Source organism: Aotus nancymaae, unplaced genomic scaffold, assembly GCF_030222135.1.
Source record: "Aotus nancymaae isolate 86718 unplaced genomic scaffold, 86718_ANA_hifiasm-v0.15.2.pri h1tg000003l, whole genome shotgun sequence".
Lineage (NCBI taxonomy): Eukaryota > Metazoa > Chordata > Mammalia > Primates > Aotidae > Aotus > Aotus nancymaae.
Genome location: NW_026988414.1, coordinates 6,486,075 through 6,513,522, shown reverse-complemented (window position 1 = coordinate 6,513,522; position 27,448 = coordinate 6,486,075). Strand labels below are relative to the sequence as shown.

General features: G+C 39.5%; 1 protein-coding gene across 4 annotated transcripts in view; it reads right to left on the bottom strand.

Annotated features, from left to right (window-relative positions):
• Positions 1-27,448, bottom strand: part of MAPKAP1 (MAPK associated protein 1) — a 273,338-nt gene that overhangs the window by 113,525 nt on the left and 132,365 nt on the right. For all 4 annotated transcript variants that reach the window (XM_064377972.1, XM_012458134.2, XM_064377978.1 and 1 more), the window contains exon 6: positions 5,369-5,545. In XM_064377972.1, coding sequence (XP_064234042.1) covers positions 5,369-5,545 — 177 coding nt within the window. The remainder of the gene's footprint in view (positions 1-5,368; positions 5,546-27,448) is intronic.

Sequence of the window (27,448 nt, the reverse complement as noted above, 5' to 3'; positions counted from 1 at the left end):
GAGTTCAGGACCAGCCTGGGCAACACAGCGTGACCTTGTCTCTACTAAAAATAAAATCAGTTGGGCAAGGTGACATGTGCCTGTAGTTCCAGCTACTTGGAAGGCTGAGGCAGGAGGATCCCTTGAGCCCAGGAGTTTGGGATGACAGTGAGCCATGACTGCATCACTGCACTCCAGACTAGGCCACAGAGCAAGACGCTGTTGCCAAAAAAAAAAGCAAAATAAAACAAGCATTTGCTAGTAAAGAACATTTAAAATTCGTATGTTTGTATGGGGGGACACAATTCAACTGGCCCACTAAAATAATGGACTAGTGGTTAAAAATACACTGTTTAAAAGGATAGTATATTAATCATGATGTCTCATATGAAAATCAAAAGGCTGAAGTTGACAAGTAAAACACTGAACACTCAATTAAACCCAACATCAGCAATTTTTAATTTCAGCAAAACATCGTCTGTTAAAGTTGTTAGTTTGTATTTTATTAATGTTATAGTTTTACCTGTATTTATTTTGTAATTTTGTTTTGGTTGTGTAAAAACATTGAATTTATAGCTAAACATTATAGAACTTTACAGCTAGAACTTTATATTTGTATGTATCCAAGTAGCATTATTTAATGCTCATTTGGATAAGCATTGAGACTTTAGGAGAATTTATTTCCCTTTAAAAGAGTTCTGTATATAACTTACATTTAAGAAACTCCCTCATGACAATTCCATGAGATAGTTACTATTATCCACATTTTGCAGATGAAGAAACTAAGACTTAACAAAGGTAAGTAAAATTATCTAAGGTCATGCATGTAGTAAGATACTAGTGAAGCTGAAACCTGAACCCAGGTTTGCCTAAATTCAAAGTCTGTGCTGCCTCACTTAGAAAGATGATCCTGAAGTCCCCAGAATAGGTGATGTGAGAGCCTCTGAAGGTCAGAAGGTGACCTGGGCTTCCTGGCATTCAAAAGGCAGAAACAGGTGTAAAAGACGGGAAGAGGTCTCAGAAAGCAAGGTGGGACACAGTGCTGGGTCGAGTGTCCTCCTGGCAGCCCACAGACCCCTGAAGATTCAGTCATTCCTTCTCCATGAAGCCCTGCGCTGGGTGCTAAGGATACAGAGACAGTAAGACTGCACCTTCCTAGTCTTCAATGAGTTAATGGTCTTGCTACTAACTTAGAGGATGTGTGTTCATGAGAGGACTCATTTGAAAGTCGGTAGATCCTCAATGTTTATCCACTGCCCATGTTCACTGAAAGTTATAACAATTCAGCTTTTTCAGTCCAACTGGGCAACGTCCACCTAAACACTGCCCCTCCTCTGCTATAAAACAGAAAGTAGGAGAAGAAGAAAAATGTAGAAGTGGCAAAGAGATTTACTCAGTCACCCACTGAAGAAATATGTGTGGCAGATCTACCATAGTAATGGAGTGATGGTGGGTATTGTGGGCACAGATAACTCAGTTCTTGCTCTCGAAGGGTTGTTCATTAATAGTGACAGTAACAGTGGCTAATGCTAAGATGATGCGCACATATGCTAAACACTATTCTAAGTGCTTTAGATCTATTAATTCATCGAAGCCTCATAACTGATCCATAAGGTAGGTATTATTATCTCCATTTCACTGAACCACAGAGAAGTTAAACATTCATCCAGGATCACACACACTAGTAAGGGCAAGGTTAGGATCAGCATCCAAGTGGTCTGGCTCCAGAGCCCACCATGCTCTCACCTACTGCTCTATAGCAGTGGCTGAATGTCAGCCTTAAGACAGTGAGATTCACAGGTTAAACCAACACCAGATTCCACAGCCTCAACCTCTCAGCAGGGGGTTGGAAAGAACATGGACTTTAAAGTCAGGGATGGGGTCAAATCCAGGCCTAAGAACAATATTGCTCAGCCTCAGTTTCCACATCCCTAAGTTGGTCATAAAAAGTGGGCTATTTGGGGATTAAGTGAGATAGCATATGCATCGTTGGCCTTAGTAAGTATTGGTTCACTCCCTATTGTCAAACCTTCTTCCCTCTTTCTGTATCAGCTCAGTGTCTTCCCAGTCACTTCTTGCCCACCCTCTACTGGGAGACGAATGCAAGGAGGAAAGGGGAGAAGTGATGATGAGGAGGAGGAGTTACAGCTTTATTTATTTTGCTGGGATTTCCTTCTCTGAAACTTTAGACACATCCCTGGAGACTCCTGAAGGTCCACTCTGTTCTGCATTTGCAGGAGAAGCTTTAGTAACTTAGAATATAGACCAGAAAGGCGAATAAGAGGTTGCTGAACCAAGAAAATACACACAAGGCAAACGGTCAGTAATCTGTACTATTTCATCAGACAACTGAGAAAAAGAAAATTTATTGACACTTTTGTTCTTAATGCTCATATATAAAGATTTCACTTTACCTCATGTTTTCAGAAACAGTCCAGACACATCAAATAAATGCTCTTGAATTTTAAAACAGAAAAAGGATTGACTGGGCTATGTATGTGTTAGGGAGTAGGAACACAGGGATGGGAGTAATTCTGGAGAAAAAAAAAGTATTAAGTTTAAAGCAGTTGTTACTCTCTGCCTTCTCCCTCCTCCTATTCTCCAGAAGGCAGGGTTCATAGCGAGACACTGGGTAGTCTTAGATGCCCCTCGGGGAAAGGCGTATGAATCCTAGTCCCACTCCACTCTATTGAAAACTCAGTGATTTAAAGCCTCTTGCTTTAAAAAAGGACTTGTGGTTCAAAAGACTGCTATGATCATGTGTTAATATTTATGTAGAAAAAGTTCTAGTCATTATATTAATAATCAATAAAAGTACAAGTAAAAACTATTGAAATGCCACTGTGTACATTTTTTAAAGTAGAAAAAAAACTTCTAATACCTTGTAATGGTAAAACTATAAAAAATGATTTAAGAAATTCTGTTGGTAGCATTATAACTTAGGACATCTTTCAGAGGGTTGTCAATAAAAAGTGAGTCTAAAGATGTTTCTACTCTCTGACCAATAATCCTACTTACAGGGCAAAATTATAAGGAAGCTGTTCAACAGAATAAAAGGTATATAGATAATGATTGTCATCATCAAATTACTTATTAAGACCACACAAGGAAGCAATCAAAATATTCTGTGATCGGCTTCCACTGCACCCCATACTCTTTTCTTTTATACTGCTTATTACATTTTAATTATTTGACAACTGTCTTACCACTACAATAAGCTCCATGAGGGTAGTGCTGTCTCTGTCTAGATCTCTAATATGCAATAAATATAGACTGTAGGAATTAAGAACAAATACTGAAACATTTATTATTTATTTATTTATTTTTGAGACAGAGTCTTGGTCTGTCGCCCAGGCTAGAGTGCAATGGTGCAATCTTGGCTTACTGCAACCTCCACCTCCTGGGTTCAAGTGATTCTCCTGCCTCAGCCTCCTGAGTAGCTGGGATTACAGATGTCCACCACTGTGCCCAGCTGATTTTTGTATTTTTAGTGGAGACAGGGTTTCACTACGTTAGTCAGGCTGGTTTTGAACTCCTGACCTCAAATGATCTGCCCGCCTTGGCCTTCCAAAGTGTTGGGATTACAGGTATGAGCCACTGCGCCCAGCCTAATTTAATGTTAAGTAAAAATAACACAAAATATATGTATGCTACAAGTGAAACTGTATAATATATACACATGATATTATTATTATACAAGATTAAAATACTTATATTAAGATGGAAGCATCGGGGCCGGGCGCGGTGGCTCAAGCCTGTAATCCCAGCACTTTGGGAGGCCGAGGCGGGTGGATCACGAGGTCAAGAGATCGAGACCATCCTGGTCAACATGGTGAAACCCCGTCTCTACTAATACAAAAAAAATTAGCTGGGCACGGTGGCGCGTGCCTGTAATCCCAGCTACTCAGGAGGCTGAGGCAGGAGAATTGCCTGAACCCAGGAGGCGGAGGTTGCAGTGAGCCGAGATCGCGCCATTGCACTCCAGCCTGGGTATCAAGAGCGAAACTCCGTCTCAAAAAAAAAAAAAAAAAAAAAAAAAAAGATGGAAGCATCATTGGCTAACTTTTCAATTATTTTAAATACTCTTTAAAGTTATTTTAGTACCTCTGAAATAAAAAAGCAGGAAACTCTGCTGTCATATATCCCAAACTTGACCTCGTATTACAGATGAAACAGCCACCAAGAAAGCCTGAGGGCCCACTCCCCTGCTTGACCCCAGGCATTCAGGTATTCTTTCTTTGCTCAAGGGTAGAAAGACCCAAAATACTCATATATGTAGCACAACACTATTTTCTATAACAATCTCAAACAAAGGCAATATGTTTAGAGAGACAATGTCTTCTAAAGCAATCCCTCTTTTGAACAGTGAATTTGCTGGTTACTAACAGCAGGGGGTGCCAAAGGGATCACTATTGTTCCCAGGAGATGGCCAGAAGGACCGCTGAGGCCTAGGTTAAAAAAAGCTTAGGTTTGAGAGAAAAGTCCAAATGCAGCAGGTTTTCTGTTAACAACTGGGACATGTGGATAAAACTCAGGAGCTCTATACACTTGAATGGACAAAAACTACATTTTAATTTTCACTAACTTCTGATATTTTGTATTTCCTTGAATTATAAGTAGAATCACAGTAGAATCAGCAATGCCAGTGACTGTCATGAAGAGAAATCACAGCTGACACCACAGCCCATTACAGCTGTTGCAGATTTCTCAAGTACCATTTACACTCATCACCACTTTGAAACAACAGGCTTCAGGAGTTACTGTTAGGTATGCAGCTGGATCTTGTTGTTTAAGCTACTAGTAAAGCCCCACATATTACTATATCATGAATTTGTTCAATCTGATAACTTTAAATAACAGAATACTTCCATATTCCAGTGGATTTTATTTTATGCATTTACACATGCTTTTCTGAGAAAGGCACAAAAAAAGTTTAAGATATGTGCTCAGTCTAAAGGCAGGCAACTGACAGGGAAGATCAAATTTGGTCTGAACAAAGTTGGAGAGAAAGTATTTTAAGTCACAAGAGAGAAGTGGCCACAATGCACATTTTATTGAGTGTGTACTCCTCGCAGAGAAGGTGGCAAACCCAGAAGTTTGGCTTCACAGGCTCCAAGTGCGCCAGTGTTTCCAGAGGCCTGGCTCTAGACATGCCGTTCAGAGATCTGCTTTACACAGTGTGCCACTGCAAAGCAGTCTGTGTAGCCTAGGTGCAGAGGCATGAAATACAATGCGAATGCCGTCCTCAACATCTCTCTGGAAGTTATCATTATTACCAGTAGACTCTCCAGATACCAAATATTTATTTGATGAACAAAACCAAAATCAGATCCAAAATGCTAGAAGGTTGGGATGAGATACTGAGAGAAATAACAGAGTCAGTACTCACATTCGAACAAAGAGTGACTCTTTGGATGTCAGACCAGGAGATGAGTACTTTTCAACCAAGGCCAAAGTACTGAAGCCAAACTTATGAATGGGCTCATTGGAATCCAGCGGGGGGAAATCTGTGTCCACCTCCCCATCATCCTCAGCAATATGCAGGCAGTAGGCACTGACATTGTCACTGAAAGGAAAACCAAAAAGGTGAGTGAATACCAGAGTAGGGAAGGGACAAGAAGACCAGAGGGTATGGTGTAGAGCAAGCAAACTGAGGAGACTGATTTTCTTTACCCCAACCCTGGTGATACAGTAAGAAACCCCAAATCCTACTTCATTTTATAGGGAGAATACACATGGCAATGCAAAGGGGAGAAAAATGATGTGAAAGGAGGGTCTTCATACTACTTAATTCTTGCAACATTCACTGAGCCCTAATGTAGCTATGACAAATAACCTAACCTCCTAGATCAAAGGTGAGATTTAGTATCAGCCCTAAAAGCAGCTTACAGCATAGTAGGGAGAAAAAGTAATAAGCACTACATTAGTTACAATACAAATGTAAAATATATATACATATATAAAACAGATATAAACAAAACTATAAAGGGGGAAAGATTATTTGGCCGCAGGGAAGGCAGGGGTCAGAGGCTTCTGATTTATGGTTAGGATTAAGAAAATATCTGGCCGGATACAGTAGCTCATGCCTGTAATCCCAGCACTTTGCGAGTTTGAGGCAGGCAGATCACTTGATCCCAGGAGTTCGAGACTAGCTGGGCAACATGGCGAAACTCCGTCTCTGCTAAAAATACAAAAATTAGCTAGATGTGGTGGTGCACGCCTGTAGTTCCAGCTACCCAGGAGGCTGAGGTGGGAGGATCACTTGAACCCGTGAGGTTGAGGCTGCAGTGAGCTATGATGGTGCTACTGCACTCCAGCCTGGGCAACAGAGCAAGACCCTGTCTCAAAAAAATAAAATTAAAATTAAAATTAAAAAATATGTATCTGTGCTCTAGATCAGGAGAAATTCTCAAGGTAACCAAGACAATGCATACAGTTCCTCCCTTCTCTAAAGAGTATCTAATTCAGTTGGTACAAGGATCTGACTTCAAACACCATAGATCCTTAACAAAGTAAAAGCAATGACCTGATTAATCCTGACACAGATACCTGGTTCTCTGGACTACTCCTGCACATTTCTCACTCCCTAGAGCGTCCAGACAGTACTCCTAGATTCCAGCCTTGCCCAGTTTAGAATCAACACATACCCTCTTTGGAGGGAGTAAAAAGCTGATCTGTTCAAAGAGGTTGGGAAACGATACCAACATACAGACAGCGTAAAAGCGCAATTAATGCAACTGCTCCAAAGTTGAATTGTGAAATTGGAAATCTGTGAGCTTCAGAAGTATGCTAGCTTCAGAAGCAGGAACCCAATAGTTCACGAGGCAGTAGAATTCTCAATTCTGCAGCTTAAATTTGGAGTTTTAATTACATGATTGATGCTTAAATTAATTAATTGCAAAGTGTATGCTAATTGTTTAATTGGTTGCTTGATCTATATAGATCATTTTTTGAATTAAATGAGTTGATTTACCAAGTTTATTGATTGGATGTGACAATGAATTATTTCACTGACTACCTGATTTGCAATTTTCCCAATTAATTCACAAATCTTTAGCTGCAACTCTGCTTATTGAGAGAGAGGGAGCCTACTTCAGGTGATCTATACTCGGTGACTCTGTCATGCTAAGAGATATTTATTATAAAAAAACAGGTAATAAAGACAGATTAAAATTAATGGAAGCTGTAAATTTGCTAAATGGATTGATAACAAGAAAGTAATCTAGCTATGTTTGTCACTTTACATTTCAGGAATTTACAATGCTGTTAAGATATTTAAAATTCATCTCTGAATGGCATGGGAACTTTCGACGGCAACAGGGTACTAACTTAAACACAAAACAATTATAGAAGCAAAAGAAAGCACTTTGGATGAGACGAATGTCATGGTATACTGGCTAAGAGCTCTGTGGTCAGAAAGAGTTCAAATTTCAGCTCCATAGCTCATGGGCTATGTGATTTCAGAGAATAAGCTTCACCTCGAGTTTCAGTTTCCACTTCTATAAAAAGGGTATAGTTGCCCCTTAGGGGTTGTAAAGATTAGATGAGATAATATATGTAGTGTCTGGCATGTAACAGAAGTAAAAAACAAATGGGAAGGTAACTAATAGTTACCTTACCCAGAGTCCTATGGAAACTAACTTATAGTTACACCAATCCTTAAAAATAAATTGTGAATGCGTATTAGAGCAACAATGCAAGTGAGGAGCGTGTTCTATGTACACACATCTGTAACTGGAGTTAACATATCCACTGTGCTCCAGCCTTGGGGTCACTGAGCCCCCAGGGTTCTATGAACAGGGCAGACACAATGGAACAAGCAACTGACAGCACAGATGATTTACTGCCATGTAAATCAACCTGAGGAACATTTGATTCTCCAGCACCACAGAGGTTCAGGGGCAAATAAAAAGCCTATTAATCAAAGCCAAAAGTCCAACAATGATATCAGAAGAATTCTGCTTTGATTGTTATGGGACACCCCCCAAATCCTCTCAAATTCAACAAATGTCACAGGCTAAGATCTGAGATCCAAAAGGTGGATCTCAGATCACTTCACTGCCAAGTGCTATTATTCTCCCACTTCTTAAATACAAAGTATGAAATCATTCATTTCATTCAAAGCACATCTGTAAAGTGCCCCCCTGTGCTGTGGCCTGTCCTGAGCACTGGGAACACAGTAAGGAAAAGAAGACTGATTCCTGCCATATTATACAAGACTAATGGAAGCCTCTTCTGGGTCATCACTAAAGTCTGGCAACAAACAGTGCTCCAACTCCTCTGACCCCTTAACTGAAAATCTGAGGAAATAATGACTAAAATTCTATATTTTACACATGGACATATCAGTTCCTTTGTGCTTTGATAAAGGAATCATGGCCAGGTGCAGTGGCTCAAGCCTGTAATCCCAGAACTTTGGGAGGCCGAGGTAAGTGGATCATGAGGTCAGGAGATCAAGACCATCCTGGCTAACACAGTGAAACCCCATCTCTACTAAAAATACAAAAAATTAGCCAGGCATGGTGGCACACACCTGTAGTCTCAGCTACTTGCGAGGCTGAGGCAGGAGAACTGCTTGAACCCAGGAGGTGGAGGTTGCCGTGAGCCAAGATCACGCCACTGCACTCCAGCTTGGGTGACAGAGCGAGACACTCTCTCTCAAAAAAAAAAAAAAAAAAAATTGGTAAAAGAAAATACTGTTACATTTTGACTTCCGAAACAGCTTCAGGATTCCAAATTAGTACTAGTACAATACCAGCAGTATCATTAGCTATTGAGTACTATGAGCGAGACACTCTGCAAAGTGGCTTAGATATATAAGCTCATTGAAACGTCACATCAACTTTGTAGATGAATCATTTATTATTTCTATTTTAAAAATTAGATACCTAAGCCTCAATGGGATTAGATGGCTTGCTTAAGATTAAACAGCATGTAAGTGATGGGGCTGAGATTCAAATCCAGACAGCCAGTAGCTGTCCCTCTTGACCCCCATCCATTCCTCTGCCAAAGCCATGGTGTGTCAAGACTTCCTGAGGCACCTAGGAACCCAAATCCCTATAGAAATGTGACATATTTTGATGAGAAGGAGGAAATCATGACACATTACTTATAAAAAATTAGATTCAGTTCAACCTCCTTGCTTTTACAGATGGGGAATAGAGGCAGAGAAAAGAAGAATAACATGCTCATGATTACTCAATTAAACAGAGGCAAAGCTGGTTTCAAAAACTCTGGTCTCCCCACTTCCAGTCCATTGTTCTTTGATCAAATAAAAAACTGGTGGTCTTTAAAATGCGGAGAGAAGAAAAAGGGGGCAGCTCTAGTCCCTGCCTCAGGAAATCCCCCCAAATACAGACATCTCAGAGTTTACAACATGATGAAAACAGGGGCACCTTCCCATGACATAGTCTGGTGGAAAGAAGAGGGATTTTGCAGTCACATCTGGTTTTAATGCTAACTCAAATTCTTAGACCAAATCTCTTTGGGCTCCATTTTCTTATCCGAAAACAGTTTTCCTTGATTTTTCTAGGAGAATCACTTGGATCTCCGAAATTCAGGCAATTCTCCTTTGTGGGTTTTTTTTTTTTGAGACAAAGTCTAGCTCTCTTGCCCAGGCTGGAGTGCAGTGGCACAATCTTGGCTCACTGCAACCTCTGCCTCCCGGGTTTAATAGATTCCTCTGTCTTAGCCTCCTGAGTGGTTGGGACTATAGGTGCGTACCATCATGCCCAGCCAATTTTTGTATTTTTAGTAGAGACAAGGCTTCAGCATATTTGCCAGGCTGGTCTTGAACTCCTGACCTCATGATCTGCCCGCTTCGGCCTCCCAAAGTGCTGGGTTTATAGGCATGAGCCACCGCGTCCAGCCTCCTTTGTGGTCTTACAGAACTTGGTCAATATTTCTGCATATCACTAATCATATTGCTGCTCTTTTTCCTATTTCCACCTCTTTGCTCTAAAGAGCAAGTATTCTTCTATTATCTCTCCATGCTTACTGAAGAGTAAAATGACTGGCATTTAGAAGGTACTTAACAAATATTTATTGAATAAATGAAGATATGAATATGTAGACTGAATCACTCTATGAAAAAAGCAAAGGGTATTATTTTTTATTTTATTTATTTATTTATTTTTTGTGATGGAGTCTTGCTCCGTTGCCCAGGCTGGAGTGCAATGGCACAATCTCAGCTCACTGCAATCTCTGCCTCCTGGGTTCAAGCGATTCTCCTGCCTCAGCCTCCCAAGTAGCTGGGATTATAGGTGCCTGCCACTACACCTGGCTAATTTTTGTATTTTTAGTAGAGACAGGGTTTCACCATGTTGGCCAGGCTGGTCTGGAACTCATGACCTCAAGTGATCCGCCCGCCTCAGCCTCCCAAAGTGCTGGGATTATAGGCGTGAGCCACCTCGCTCAACCAGCAAAGGGTATTATTAATGAGGTATGTGTTAACGAGAAGAGGGGAAGTAATAAGCTTTTCTTTTTGTGTTCTTGCTTTTCACAGTGATATCTGTTAGCCAAATAGGGCTTTCTAGGCAATGCACATGTGTCAGAGATTGTAATTGAAGACTAGAGGAGAAGGCAACTTAGGGAGAGGTGAGGATGAAAGGGGAATTTTTATAGCCCATCAAGATATGAATACTGGCATCTCATTTTTTATGGAGAAAAAACAGTGAGAAATGATTATACTATGTAAAAATTTTCAATTGTCACACATGAAAAGACTAGAAATAAATGCACCAAATGGGTTTCTTAAGGTTACACATACATTTAAGTCACAAGCACTCTTTTCCTTCTAATTTTCTATACTTTCCAAATATCCTAAGTATATATAACCTTTATTTCCTTTCTTTATAAAATATTTATTTTTGATAAGGGTAGCATATTTTCATTGTGTACAACTTAGAAATATGAAGCAGTATGAAGAACGCAGGGAAATCTCTTAGCCTGTCACACAGAGAGTCACTTGTCCTGGAGACCCTGAGTATTGTAAGCCTCACTTACATCCCCTGGTTCCTAAGTGGTCATTTTCTCTACCGAGTTCTGGAATTATGAAAGAAGTAACTATATCTACTGCATAAGGGTCTTATAAGGTTTGAATGACTGAATTTATTGCACAGTGCCTGCATGAAGAAAGATTCTCGCTTTGCTAAGAGTTCTTATACTGCTCTTAAACTTCTGATTACGCAGAAGCTGAATTAACTATCGCACAGTACCATGGTAGATAGCATGAGGCAGAAAGACCTAAAAGTCTTGCTTCTGAGTGACCATCAGAGAAAGAGGAATGATCAAAAGAACAAGCAACAAGTCCAGGATAACTGGATCCAGAGGAAGAGACTTAATTTTAGAGTTGGGTTGGCATAAAAAGAGCATTCCCTTTCATGGGACCATGAAGTTGCCAAGAGAATTGGAAATTTGAACAATGAATGGATGCAAAATAGAGTCTACTGCCAAGAGAGGTCGGGGGTGGTGGCCTACAGGGCAGAATATATATGATATATACATCATATTTCCAAATCTTCAATGAGTACAACTTTTACTTATTCATATTTCATCAAATGAGGTTAAAATTTTCCATTAAAAAATTTATTTCATTGAATTGTTTAACCAATATTAATTTTATGTTCAAAGGCCAATATAGCTTTCACAAAGTGACAGAAGCCTATAGCCCATATATAGATGGCATTTAATTCATATGTGAAAATTCAGGAGCATTCCAGGAAGCATCCCAGATTTCTACCAAATGTGATCTGGCATGATCGATTTACATACTCATAAAAATTCACTCATTCTCAGAAAATGTAAAACACACTTAAGTATGATGACCAGATAGATGAATGCTTGTTTTTTTTTTTTTTTTTTAAATGAAAAATAAAAGAGCACATGATTTTTAAGGGTCCAGAACTCTCATAACTTGGGCTTTGGTGTTTATTTTGATGGGACAATCAATATTAAGTGTGTCAGGCAGCCAGGCACGGTGGCTCAAGCTTGTAATCCCAGCACTTTGGGAGGCCAAGGCAGGCGGATCACGAGGTCAAGAGATCGAGACCATGGTGAAACCCCGTCTCTACTAAAAAATACAAAAATTAGCTTGGCGTGGTGGCGCGCACCTGTGGTCCCAGCTACTCAGGGGGCTGAGGCAGGAGAATTGCTTGAACCCAGGAAGTGGAGGTTGCAGTGAGCTGAGATTGCACCACTGCACTCCAGCCTGGTGCCTGGCAACAGAGCGAGACTCCGTCTCAAAAAAAAAAAAAAAAAAAAAAAAATGTTTCTAAGAGTGTGTCAGGCATTAGCAAGGAAAAAAAAGGTCATGAGAATTGCAGCTCAGAAGTTATCTCTCTGAAACCAGAGAAAACATTTGTAAGACGATCAAGATTTCCTTTTCGGCTGGGCGTGGTGGCTCACACCTGTAATCCTAGCACTCTGGGAGGCCGGGGCGGGTGGAACACAAGGTCAGGAGTTCGAGACCAGCCTGACCAACATGGTGAAACCCCGTCTCTACTAAAAATATAAAAATTAGCTGGGTGTGGTGGCATATGCTTGTAGTCCCAGCTACTCAGGAGGCTGAGGCAGGAGAATTGCCTGAACCCAGGAGGTAGAGGTTGCAGTGAGCTGAGATCGTACCACTGCACTCAGCCTGGGCAACAGAGCAAGACTCTGTCTCAAAAAAAAATATATATTTTTTCTTTTCTCCAAAACCCCTCAGGAAAGTGAGGTCCAAAAAAACCTCGGAAAGTAAGGTAACTTCCTGATCCTCAGTTTCTCTCCTGTAAAAAAAGGTTATCATCTATAACTTACAGAGATGTTGTAAATAATAAAATAATACATTTGAAGTGCTTAGCATGTGTCGTGACACACAGTAGGCCCTCCAGTGTGTATCTACCAACCCATTACCTAGCAGTGCAGTGACTAGCAATTGGGAAATGTTGATAACAGGTTTTCTTTCTGACTAGGTCACCGAACAAAATGTATGCAATAATTCCACATCTGTCACTTAAATAAAACACATCAGCAGCTTGAGAACATCTAACTTGGTGATTTTTACTGAATAAATTTCTGTACATAGTCAAAAACTTGTTTTAGCAGACACCTGAAGAAGGGGCTCCTTGGCAGGGCAAGGGTACAGAATTTCAGTCCAGATCTTTAAATGTTCCCATGTATTCTCACCCATTCCACAAATTATTCATTGAGTATTTGCTATGTGTCAAGCATTATGTATGGACTGGGGAATACAAACCTATAAAATAGACACAGTCCAGACTCAAAACTATCCTACTACTACTTAAAAGACTTCTTGGCTAGGTGTGCTGGCTCACGCCTATAATCCTAGTACTTTGGGTGGCCAAGGCAGACAGACTGCTCGAGCCCAGGAGTTTGAGACTAGCCTGGGAAACATGGTGAAACCCCATCTCTACTAAAATATACAAAACTTAGCTGAGTGTGGTGGCACATGCTTGTAGCCCCAGCTACTCAGGAGGCTGAGGTAGGAGGATAGCTTGAGTCTGGGAAGCTGAGGCTGCCGTGAGCTGAGATTGTATCCCTGGATGAACGTGAGCAACAGTGAGACACCATCTCAAAAAAAGAAAAAAAAAGACTTCTTCATTCATACTTGAGATACATCTCTCAAGTAATCTCTGCCTTCATTACACCCCAAACTGAACTCCACTCACACTAAGGAACCTATTTCTCCTGTAAGATACTCCATTTCAACCCCACCATCCACGCAGGTTTTCAAAGTCCATCCACTCTTAGGCCCATCTCTCTTTTCATTCATCATGCTAGAAGTTTCAATTAATATCTATGTAGATGACGCCTAAATTTACCTTTCCAGTTCTTACTCTCCTCTCTAAACTCCAGACAAGCAAATACACGTGACTATTTGACCACTTAGTTTAGAATCTAGCAAAGCCATCTCAAATTAACAGGCAGAAAACCAAGCTCATGCTGCCCCTACCCCTCCTAGTCTCACAGCAAACCCCAATAAAACCTGCTCTTCCAATGCTAGCTATTGCAGTGAAGGACACCACAATGCATCAAGGTGTGTGAGTATGAAACCACTCCTCTGCCATACTCTCCATATCGAGTTCATCCCAAGTCCTTGTGAATTCTACCTCTCAAATAGTCCCAGAATCTGCCCACTTATCTCAATCTCCACTGTGACCCCTGCCTACCTCTTGGTCTCATTCTGTCACAGGCATGTGAACCTGAGAAACTCCATCTTAAATAGAGCTGGGTAAAATGTGGCTGAAATCTACTGGGCTGCATTCCCAGAAGGTTAAGGCATTTGAATGAGACAGGAAGTCAGCACAAAATACAGGTCATAAAGACACTGCTGATAAAAGGTTGCAATAAAGGAGACAGCTAAAACCCACCCAAACCAAAATGGCAACAAGAGTGACCTCTGGTCATCCTCATTGCTGCACACCCACTAGCACCATGACAGTTTACAAATGCCACAGCAACATCAGAAAGTTACCCTACATGGTCTAAAAAAAAGAGGCATGAATAATCTACTATTGTTTATCATATGATCAAGAAATAACCATAAAAATGGGCACCCAGCAGCCCTCGGGGCTACTCTCTCTATGGAGTAGCCATTCTTTCATTCCTTTACTTTCTTAATAAACTTGCTTTCACTTTGCACTGTGGACTCGCTGTGAATTCTTTCTCGCATGAAATCCAAAATCTCTCTCTCGGGGTCTGGATCAGGAACCCTGTCCTGTAACATCTTTCTAGTGACCACAAAGGGACTAGAATGCGAAAACCCTGACCCAATGGCTACCTTTGGGTAAGTGTTGCGGTCCTGTAACATCTTTCTGGAGACCACAGAAGTGACTATACTGTGGAAATCCCTGACTCAAAAGCTAACGTTGGGTAAGTGGTGGGGTCTGGTAACATCTTTTTCACGAACCACAAAAGGGACAATACTGAGGAGACGGTCTGACACAAAGGAAATAGACAGCAGCACTGATTGGACGACTTTGGGTAAGTGGTGGGATACCCAGGTAAAGAATGGCATTGGGTTAAAGGCCCAACTTAGGGAAGTTAGAGTCTCTCCTAAGACAGAGTGGATTAGAGGTCCCTCTTAACAAAAGGCAAGGACGCTTGACTGACCTTGGGTTAGAGGCCCTACTTAGGAGGGTTAAAGTCCCTTCTAAGATTTAGGGGGTTAAATGCCCCTCTCAGTAAGTCCCTCTTGGCTAAGAACAGGTTTGGCACTATGGGGTGTTAACTGCTATTCTCTTTGGATAAATCTGCCTTGTACTCTTGCTGATGGCTAAGGATGACAGGGTTTGGCATGTACAGGATCGTGGGACATGAGGAGCTTTTTCCTCCCTAAAAGGGGAAACCTGAGAGCTGATGAGACTGCTAGAAAACGTCCCTTTGCAACAAATGGCCACCTGACCTTTTCACTGTCGGCTGCAGTGATTGGGTCTTTCATCTGGCCTCCCTAAGTTCTTCACCTTCCCCACCCTGCTACAGGCAATACTTTCCTTCTCTACTTTTCCTTTCCTTTCTTTTCTGTTATTCAGGGCAACCACCTTGCCCAGAGACCACGTGTTGAAACTCCAAGTCGGAGGTTGGATTAAAGGTAATGGGGCCCATCTGAGGGCAAATTTAAGCCTTGCCAGTTTGATATTGGGTGCTAAGCTGAGTGGCTAATATCTACATTTTATCACACGTTATTTTGCTCTGGGCGGAATAAAAAAAAATTCTTTTATGATGTAGCTTGGCCCCTAGGGAGATGGTGCTGCAAATTGCATCACTAGGGCCACTCAGGGAAAGGGAATCCAGAAGCCTGGCATGCTGACAAAAGGGTAAGAATTTCTTTCCAGCCGGGCGTGGTGGCTCACGCCTGTAATCCTAGCACTTTGGGAGGCCGAGGTGGGTGGATCACCTGAGGTCAAGAGCTCAAGACCAGCCTGGCTATCATGGAGAAACCCCATCTTTAAAAAAAAAAAATTTTCTTTCCAGTCAGATTTCTGGCTTCTCTCTCTCTGTGCAAACTGTTGAATGGTTTAAAAAAATAAGTGTTTATCTCCTCTGTAAAGCTTTGATTAATGTGCAAAATAATTCTAAGTCTAGTCGGCTGGGTACGATGGCTCACGCCTGTAATCCCAGCACCTTGGGAGGCCAAGGCAAGTGGATCACCTGAGGTCAGGAGTTCGAGACCAGCCTGACCAACATGGTGAAACCTGGTATCTACTAAAAATACAGTATTAGCCAGGTGGTGCATGGCTAATACAATATTAACATGGTGGTGCATGTAATCCTGTAATCCCAGCTACCTGGGAGGCTGAGGCAGGAGAATCGCTTGAACCTAGGAGGCTGAGGTTGCAGTGAGCCAAGATCGTGTCATTGCACTCCAGCCTGGGCGACAAGAGCAAAACTCCATCTAAAAATTGGAAAAAAAAAATCACTTTATGTGCTTTAACTACAAACCCTTGTCTCCTAAACTTATGCAAGCTTTTCTGGTCAACTGCCACACTTCAGTTATTTTCACTGTGTTGATTTTTATACACTCTAATCTGTCAATCTTAACCTTTGTGATACCATTCAAAGCTAGGAAATATACTATCCCTCCACAAATATGACAAACACTCCAAAAAACTTTTTTGTTTTAATTAGTCAATGTCAGAGAGCAAAGTTCCCTTTAAAAAAATAATGGGGAAATAATATGGCTGGTAAAACTGAGGAAAAAAAAAAGAATTCTAAGGCTTAGTCTTAAGCTGGTGTATTTTGTGCTATGAATTAGTTTTTCTGTGTCGAGGGATACTTCAGGATAAAACACAGACTTAGAACACCTATATGCCCGCTTTTCAAGACAACGAAGCAAGCTGGTCAGTAACAAACTTGAATACAGGTTCCTAACACAAAAAAACTGGATGATGTCTCCACCCTGTTTTATGCCCTTGGGAGCTTGACCTTTTAACCATATGGCGGTACCTTCTCCTGGTCTCTGCCTTCCAGGGAACAGGAATTTTAGGGTTCATGCTACAGTTAGCTGTAAAACTCATATTAAATAGTTAAAAGCCTTTGCAAGCTCAAAATGAACTACTGTAGACTCCTCTGGAAAAGGAAATAGAGATTTCCCTGTGCTGTAGCTCAGCAGCTAAGGTTTTGTACTTTCATAGTGCCGCTCCAGGTTCAATTCACCACCTAGGAAGTAAGTCATTTCTGGTTTAATATCTGCATGACCTTATCTATTCTCTTCTCCTCTGCGGACTGTCTTAAATTTTCCTTTCTCTAAATACCTGGGAGGTTACCTTTGGTAAAATTTAAAAGCCAAAAATATCAGTCACTTGGCATAAAAAAGTCTAAAAGGACTTTATTAAAGAGTCTATAGTTAAAATCAGTTTAATTAAAGTAGATATTTAAGCTCTGACAGCCTGAACTCCTTGAGAAAAACAGGAGGCACCAGAGACTTCTTTCCTGGTCCTGTTCTTCCAAGGGCTCCACCCTAAAGCCAGTAATGCGATTAAGAAATGTAAAAACTAGCAAATGAAAAATCTTACAACTACTGTAATCTTTTGCCTTTCTGTGTAACTACAAATGTGTTGTGTGTAATGTTTATATAAAGGAGCTCTAATTAATTGGCTTAAACAAAAATAAGTGCTTAAATCAAAATTTTAAAAGCAAAATGAAAACTGTAAGGCCTTTTAGTTCATGTAACTTTAGTTATATCTGGGAAATAAAAACAGCTTTAAAAATGATTGATAAAAACATTTAGTCTAAATTATTCAAGTCAGATATTAAAACTGCTAAATGTTTTAAGATCATAAACTTCTTCTTTAATTTTAAAAAACTTTTTAATTTACCTACCTTAAAGCCATTAAATTCTAGATAAGGCCTGGGGACATGTGGAATTAGCCATGCCCCCTAGCTGTACAAAGAAGATTATTTAAAAAGACATTTTATATAAGAAAGAATCTTGTATTGTAAATTCTTGCCCTGGTTGTTTAAAAGGAGAGATGTTTAGGGCAAGTCAGAAAGTCCAAGAGTCTCAACTGGTGTGTAAGTCGTGAAAAAATTTATGAAAGGGAATTTATGCAAGAAATGTTGTATAATTCACAGGTTGTTAGGTCTCCTAAATGCTTCATAAAATGCCACTATGACTCTTACTGTACAACTTGCCTGCTTTACAGCTGGATAAGGCTGCGGACATTATCTGTACTTCTGCCTCGTGTGTCCTAGGCAGGCTGCATACCCAGTGCATAATTAAAATCTCGAACTTACCAAGGTTTTCATCAAAAATAAAAGTTGCTAAGAGTTAACATTATAACATGTTATTGAAACTACTACAACAATTTTACATGCAATGTGTAAAGAAAGTAAAATGTGTATTTGGTGAAAGATTATAAAAAATTACGAGACAGTGAAATTTTTTTCTGCCTAAAGAATTAAAGGATTGTTTTAAGAAAAAAATCTAAAGGTTTAAACAAGTTGTGAAAGGTTTATAAAAATTAATTGTCAGAGATTCTGTGTGTGAACATATTGACTAAAGTTAAAAGGGTATTATTCAGTTTTTCCATGAATTAAATTTTAGAAAAAAAGCACAACAGGTTTTTCTTCGAGCATTGATCTGCTCTTTCACACAAAAATGTCAAGGGTTATAAAGGTTTATATGAATCTTAACTTATGGTTAAACACTAAAATTGAGTAAATAGGTCTATAAGATTTTATTAAAAATTGGGTTTAACATTAATAGTACATTAATATAAAGGTGAAATTTGGCTTATATGGTATAAAAACCATATATTATCAAATGTAAAATGGTGTTTTGCTTTCTTTGGACTATATTTGCATAAATGTGTTACTGGTGTACATTCCAAATTATGGGAAATGCCTATAATTCTAATATAACTTACTGTATGTCATTAATAATTTTAATTTTTATGTAAAATTTTGTGTGCCACAGAAGTAACCAAATTTCCTTATTAATTGTGGCTTTAATAGTGGCTGTCCTAAAACATTTTATCATCCACAGACAATTGCTGTGTTTTAATCCTCTTTAGAAGGTGGTTTATAATTAACTATAGAACTCTAGCAGGTGTTCTTAAATGCAGGTTTCTAATAACTTTGGAAATTGTAACATTAGAATAAACAACTTTTAAAACTCTTATGAAGAGCTGGAATGTTCATGAATATAAAATAGAATGGGAGTTAACTGAATTATAGAAAACTAAAGTAATCTTTATAAATTTGCTTAAATGCTACTGATCCAGCCGGGCATGGTGGCTCACGCCCGTAATCCTAGCATTTTGGGAAGCTGAGGTGGGTGGATTACCTGAGGTCAGGAGTTCGAGACCAGCCTAGGCAACATGGTGAAATCCCATCTTTACTAAAAATACAAAAATAGCCCGGCATGGTGGCGCACACCTGTAATCCCAAGTACTTGGGAGGCTGAGGACGGAGAATCACTTGAACCCGGGAGGCAGAGGTTGCAGTGAGCTGAGATCACTGCACTCCAGCCTGCACAATGGGAATGAGACTCCATCTCAAAAAAAAGAAAATGCTGATCTTTTGTTTTGTTTTTTAGAGTCAAGGAAATTTTTCTTTTGAGCTATTTACAGCTTTTAGCAATTAAGTATACTCCCGTAAACAAAATTTGGAGCATATTTGTTTCTACTTGACTCTCCAAAATTTGGAACCTATTTGTGAGCATTCTTAATTTATGGCAATATAGTTATTTGCATGCAATAATAATCTGCTTTCTTTTATAACAGGACACAATTGGAGAAACTGGTTATTTTACCAAGGCTTTAACTGGAATGATATGCTTTCCTTTAAAGAATGAAACTTAGGCCAGGTGCAGTGGCTCACACCTGTAATCCCAGCACTTTGGGAGGCTGAGGCGGGTGGATCACGAGGTCAAGAGATCGAGACCATCCTGGTCAACATGGTGAAACCCCGTTTCTACTAAAAATACAAAAAATTAGCTGGGCATGGTGGCGCATGCCTGTAATCCCAGCTACTCAGGAGGCTGAGGCAGGAGAATTGCCTGAACCCAGGAGGCAGAGGTTGCCATGAGCCGAGATCATGCCATTGCACTCCAACCTGGGTAACAAGAGCAAAACTCTGTCTCAAAAAAAAAAAAAAAAAAAAAAAAAAGAATCAAACTTAACTTGTAAAGCCAATAAAAGCCCCTTGGAGAACTGGCCTCAGCCCTTGTCTGCAACAGTCCCTGTACAGGGTTTCTGACCTGTGGTAAGTAAAAAATGTCACTTTCTAACAGGTCCAGGAGCCACAAGTTATCTTGAGACCCCCAATATGAGAGGAATTTACTCAACTAATAGGTATTTGAGGATACAGACCCATGGCTGAGCTTGGCTTTAAGAAGTCTTAACTAATGGCCATAATGCCGAAAATAATTTACAGATTCAACGCTATCCCCATCAAGCTACCAATGACCTTCTTCACAGAACTGGGAAAAAACACCTTAAACTTCATATGGAACCAAAAGAGAGCCCGCATAGCCAAGTCAATTCTAAGCAAAAAGAACAAAGCAGGAGGCATCACACTACTGTACATCAAACTATACTACAAGGCTACAGTAATCAAAACAGCATGGTACTGGTACCAAAACAGAGATATAGACCAATGGAACAGAACAGAGGCCTCGGAGGCAACACAACACATCTACAACCATCCAATCTTTGATAAACCTGACAAAAACAAGCAATGGGAAAAGGATTCCCTGTTTAATAAATGGTGTTGGGAAAACTGGCTAGCCATGTGCAGAAAGCAGAAACTGGACCCCTTCCTGACACCTTACACTAAAATTAACTCCAGATAGATTAAAGACTTAAACATAAGACCTAACACCATAAAAACCATAGAAGAAAATCTAGGTAAAACCATTAAGGACATAGGCGTAGGCAAGGACTTCATGACCAAAACACCAAAAGCATTGGCAACAAAAGACAAAATAGACAAATGGGACCTAATCAAACTCCACAGCTTCTGTACGGCAAAAGAAACAGTCATTAGAGTGAATCAGCAACCAACAGAATGGGGAAAAATTTTTGCAGTCTACCCATCTGACAAAGGGCTGATATCCAGAATCTACAAAGAACTAAAACAGATTTACAAGAAAACAAACAAACAAACCCATTCAAAAGTGGGTGAAAGATCTGAACAGATACTTTACAAAAGAAGACATACATGAGGCCAACAAACATGAAAAAATGCTCATCATCACTGGTCATTAGAGAAATGCAAATCAAAACTACATTGAGATACCATCTCACGCCAGTTAGAATGGTGATCATTAAAAAATCTGGAGACAACAGATGCTGGAGAGGATGTGGAGAAATAGGAACACTTTTACACTGTTGATGGGAGTGTAAATTAGTTCAACCATTGTGGAAGACAGTGTGGCGATTCCTCAAGGACCTAGAAATAGAAATTCCATTTGACCCAGCAATCCCATTACTGGGTATATATCCAAAGGATTATAAATCGTTCTACTATAAGGACACATGCACACAAATGTTCACTGCAGCACAGTTTACAATAGCAAAGACCTGGAAACAACCTAAATGCTCATCAATGATAGACTGGATAGGGAAAATACGGCACATATACACCATTGAATATTATGCAGCCATCAAAAACGATGAGTTCGTGTCCTTTGTAGGGACATGGATGAACCTGGAAACCATCATTCTCAGCGAACTGACACAAGAACAGAAAATCAAACACCACATGTTCTCACTCATAGGTGGATGTTGAACAATGAGAACACATGGACACAGGGAGGGGTGCATCACACACTGGGGTCTGTGGGGAGGGACAGCAGGGGGTGGGGAGTTGGGGAGTGATAGCATGGGGAGAAATGCCAGATATAGGTGATGGGGAGGAAGGCAGCAAATCACACTGCCATGTGTGTACCTATGCAACAATCTTGCATGTTCTTCACATGTATCCCCAAACCTAAAATGCAATTAAAAAAAAAAGTCTTAACTAAGATTCCTTATATGGAACAGAATTCCATCAAAGCCAATTTAAAAAGAGCCTATATGAAAAATAATTATTCTTGCTGCACTTTACACAAATAATCAGGCCAAGTATAATAAAGCAAATCAGTGTTACCATAATTTGTCTTTAGTAAAAATGAAAAACTTGAGAATGAAGTATTATGTTTCAAGAACTATGGTATACTTGCTATTAAATTCTAGTCTCATTAGTTGTTTTTAAGTTTGTTTCTCCAATTTAGGCTAACCCTGCTTATTCCTGTGAACCAATCAGTGATCTCTGACTGCTGCTCAGAACAAACAAGAGGTATGGGTAATATAAAAATCTGGATCAGTATTCTAATTCTGGGCGCATCACAATCAGCTAACAACCCAGTATCGGCTTAGTTCCAACAGTTGCCCAGTACATTTAAAGCCTTCTAATTTAGTTTACTTCAAATAACTTTACTTATTTTGTTTTACTCTTGACAAGCTTATGGAATGTTTTCTTATAAACACTTATATATCTTCCAGATATCACCTTTTGTCAAAACTCAAGAGTTATGAATGGACCTTACCATACTGATACTTTCTGACTGAGCTTCTCTCTACTCTGAATGCAAGAAACCCTCATAGATAGGCAGGAATATCATCACTGCTATTCAGCCTGAAGAAGTTACAGAAGATGTATCTTCATCCCTCTGCAACCCTTAGGATTAAGGGTTCTCTTATAAAAGGGAGGTGGAAAATGTCAGAGGCATGTGAACCAGAGCAACTCCATCTCAAATAGGAGCTGGATAAAATGAGTCTGAAACCTAAAGGGCTGCATTCCCAGACCGTTAAGGTACTCTAAGTCACAGGATGAGATAGGAGGTTAGCACAAAATACAGGTCATAACAACCTTGCTGACAAAAAAGGCTGCAATAAAGGAGCAGGCCAATTCCCATCAAAACCAAAAAGGCAACAAGTGACCTCTGGTCGTCCTCACTGCTACACTCTCACCAGCCCCATGACACTTCACAAATGTCATGGCAACATCAGAAAGTTACCCTATATGGTCTAAAAAGGGGAGGCATGAATAATCCACCTCTTGTTTAGAAATATCATCAAGAAATAACCATAAAAATGGGCAACCAGCAGCCCTGAGGGGTTGGCTATGGAATAGTCATTCTTTTATTTCTTTACTTTCTTAATAAACTTGCTTTCATTTTGCATTGTGGGCTCACCCTGAATTCTTTCTTGCACGAGATCCAAAAACGCTCTCTTGGGGTCTGGATCAGGACCCCTGTCCTGTAACAACAATTCCACTCTGTTCTCCTTGTTCTTTGTGCTCCAGCCACACTGGCCTTCTTTTGTTCCCTGACCACAACATGCTTCCTCCAGCAATAAGGTGGCTGCCATATAGCTCCATCTGCTCGGACCCTCCCCCACCCTAATGCCTCCTCTATCACTTTCTCAGAGAATTTCTCCCTGACTTCCAGGCAAAGCTCTCATAAACAGTGTTCCTTTGCTTCAGAGCACTTAACTCAGTTTTAAATCAAACACTATTTAGTTTAACTATTTGAATTAATTTTAGTTATTTGCCCACTGCCTTCAATAGACAGTGGAATTCATGAAAGCAAGACCATGCCTGGCTCTACTCACCACTGTATACCAAGCAAAATGCCTGGTATATAGCACACACTCAATAAATATTTGTTGAATGCGTGAATGAATAGAAATGATAAGTGAAATGAGCCAGTTACAAAGTGCTATTACCCTTGATAACTACTTCTACCCCAACAAACTGTACATTTTTTAGTGCAGTGATCACATTTCTCTTGTTCTCCATTTTATACTGAATACTTAGGGTCTGAAACTCCAAAAACATTGATTAAATGAAAGAATGAAGAAGGACTTACACTTCTGAGATTAAGCAGACTGCCAAGAGAAGAATGAGAAAGGCATTTCTGACTACAGAAATAGCAAAAGCACTCATGGTATTGATGTTAAAAAGCTGCCAGTAAAAGAATGTGACACCTTAGGATGCATGGGAGCACAGCTGGGAGTCAGAATAGGAAGGGTCACTTAGGCTGTACTGTTTAGGTGAGCAATTCTCATGATGACTGTAAGGAATATAAAGCAGAAGCAGCAATCTAGAAATGGGAGAAGACATAGGTGGGCATGCAGACCGTAAAAAAGGAACTATAAAGGACACACAAAAGAGTTCAAGTAACAAAGTTGTCTGGAAATATATATAATGTCAGGTCAAACACTGCTAAATACTGTCCTAAGTTCACAGGGCATTAGAATATCGTAGCATAGTACAATTACTTGAGTCATCAAAAAAGGACTAAATTACACTACTACTGCTGCACTACTTACTAATATTGATTGTAGTAGTAGCTGGCTGCAGTTACAGCAGTGAGCAGGAGCAGAAATGAACTTTTACTGAGCACTTGCTATGTATTTTCTCATTTTATTTTCATGACTACCCTGTTAGATAGTTTCCACCCTCATTTTATACATGAGAAAATTATACTACATGGGGCTCAAGTAATTCATTTAAAATCACCTTGCTAAGCGTTAACACCAGAATTAAAACCCAGCCTGTGGCTGTGGATCCCACGCTTTCAACCACTATGTTATATTCTGATTAAGAAGGTATAGAAAGATGTTAACACAATTTAGAAAGCTCCTATGAAGAATAACTAAAATGAAGTTAGGCCAGGCACAGTGGCTCATGCCTGTAATTCTAGTACTTTGGGAGGCTGAGGCAGGATGATTGCTTTAAGCCGGGAATTCAAGACCACCCTGGGCAGCAAAGTTCTTGCAAAAAACTTGTGCTGCTACAAAAAGTTTTAAAAATTAGCCAGGTGTGGTGACGTGCACCTATAGTTCTAGGTACTTGGGAGGCAGAGGTAGGAGGATCACTTGAGCCCAGAAGTTCAAGACTGCAGTGAACTATAACTGACAACCACACTCCAACCTAGGCAACAGTTTGAGACCTAGTCTTAAAATAAAACGAATAAAATTTGATGCATAATGAGATAAACCCTCAAAGAGCTACAAAACCCACCAAATTTCCTTAAGTAGTCTAGATAGCTGAGGTCGTATCAGACTGATGCTAATTCACAGTTTTCTCCAATGCATGACTACACCATGTCTTGTTATATACTACCCTGTCTAATATGGTGGCCATTAAAAATGGGCAAAAGATCTCACCAAAGAAGCTCACCAAAAAGACAAAGAACAGCTCACCAAAGAAGACAAAAAGGTAACAAATAAGCATATGAAAAGATGCTCAACATCATGTCATTAGGGAATTACAAATTAAAACAACAACATACCACTACACACCTATCAAAACAGCTAAAATTGAAAATACTGATAAAAACCAAATGCTGGTAAGGATTTGAGGCAACAACTCTCATTCCTCAGTGGTGAGAATGACAAATGGTATGACCACTTTGGAAGACAGTTTGGCAGTGTCTTATATAATAGTCTTACCATACAATTTGGCAATCATACTCGTACATATTCACCCAAATGAGTTGAAAACTTACCTTCACATAAAAATCTGCACATGAATAGTTATAGTGTCTTTATTTATAATTACCAAAAATTGGAAGCAACCAAGATATCTTTCAATAGATGAATGAACAAACGAATTGTGGTATATCCATGTAGTGGAATATTTACTCAACAATAGTGAGAAATGAGCGTTTGACACAAAGGAACCTTAAATGTATATTGCTGAGTGAAAAAAGCTAGTCTGAAAAGGCTACATATGGTATGATTCGAACTAGACAGCATTCTGGAAAACGCACAATCAGAGACAGAAAAAAAGGCCAGTGGTTGCCACTGGTGGGGGGAAGGGATGAAAAGATGGAGCACAGGACATTTTTAGGGCAATGAAGCCATTCTGTATGATACAACCATTAGAGCTGCACAAGAGTGAACCCTAATGTGTAACTACTGACTTTTGTTAACAACAATAATATTGGTTCATCAATTTTAACAAATGTACCACACTAATGCAAGATATTAGTAACAGGAGTAAAATGAGGGGTGGGAAGGATATATATAAGGAACTCACTGTACTTTCTATGCAAATTTTCTGTATACCTAAAACTGCTCTAAAAAAACAGTCTATTAAGAAATTTTTTTAAGAAAGAAAACAAAGCATTAGAAATAAAGTTTTTATGAAATAAATTACTCACATTAGGTCAAAAAAGAAAAACCTCACAAAATTATTAACATATCTAAAAGAGAAGGCAAAAGTAAAAGACTGAAGAAAGAACAAAGAAGAGCAGGAAAAAAATCAAAGCTCACATTGCTGAAATGAAGACAAGAAACAGGCAAGACACAATCATAAACAGAACAAATAGGACCGGTTTATATGGAAATAGAACTGGTAATAAAGATACAAAATGCACAAATCTTCATGTGCACTGAAATATATAAAGTGCAAACTACTGAAATATTAGGAAAAGTTCACAAAAGCACACAAGAAAATGGAAACTTTAGTGCATTTCTCCTAATCATCCATAGACCAAATAGTCAAAAACCCTAAGATAATAGAAATAAGTAATTAAGGATATCGACTTGATAATTATATATTGAGGTCTATAACCCACAGAAAATAATTATTTCCAGAACCCATGGAATAGTTATCAAAAAAGTTTAGTATAGTAAGTCCTCCAAATATATATAAATCTCTTAAGCAAAAATTTTATAGTCCACGTTATGATCAAAATTCAATAAACATGAATAACAAAGTCTAAATTTTAAATTTGACAATTTAAAGATTGAAATTATTTCACTTAGTTTCTTCCAAATGTTTTCCCCAAAATCAGTGCATCAAAATAAACAGGAAATAAGCCTAAATACCTATTCCAATCTTGCTCAAGAGTTAACAGACATAAGAGTAGAGGAGGCCAAGAATTCCTGCCGAATTCTCCATTCCTTCACTGGGGCCAAAATCTACTACTACAGACAGTTTACAAGGCACAGGAACAGGGGAACCATATTTCTCAATGGTTTTCTTGACAATCAGGCTGAAACTGGTGGACCACTCTCACGTGCATCTAGTAATTCCCCCTCTGTGAATGAAAAGCTCTTTCACAGTGCCAACTCACTGCAAAAGACCAAATAAGGATCTACTCCAACACTAAGTACAAACAGGCTAGAAAGAAAATACCTCACATTATACTGCCTGACAGGAAGAGATCCCAGGGATTCACTTTATAGACTGTATCACACCAAACAAACCTGAGAAATCCAATGTCACTAAGAACTGTAAAAAAGTTCAGAAGACCGTGGTTTAGATTCACTGTAATTGTGTAATTCGCAATATGGAGCAACTATTTAAAAATGTCAACATGGAATATAAATAAGATGTAATCTCTGAACTTCAGAGGTTTACAAACTAGTATAAGAGATAATCTCTATTTTGGTTTTGGAATTCTACATGTAAAGAAAGTGTTAATTACATTGTTTGAATCTTCCTTATCCTTAGCAATTTTGGGTCT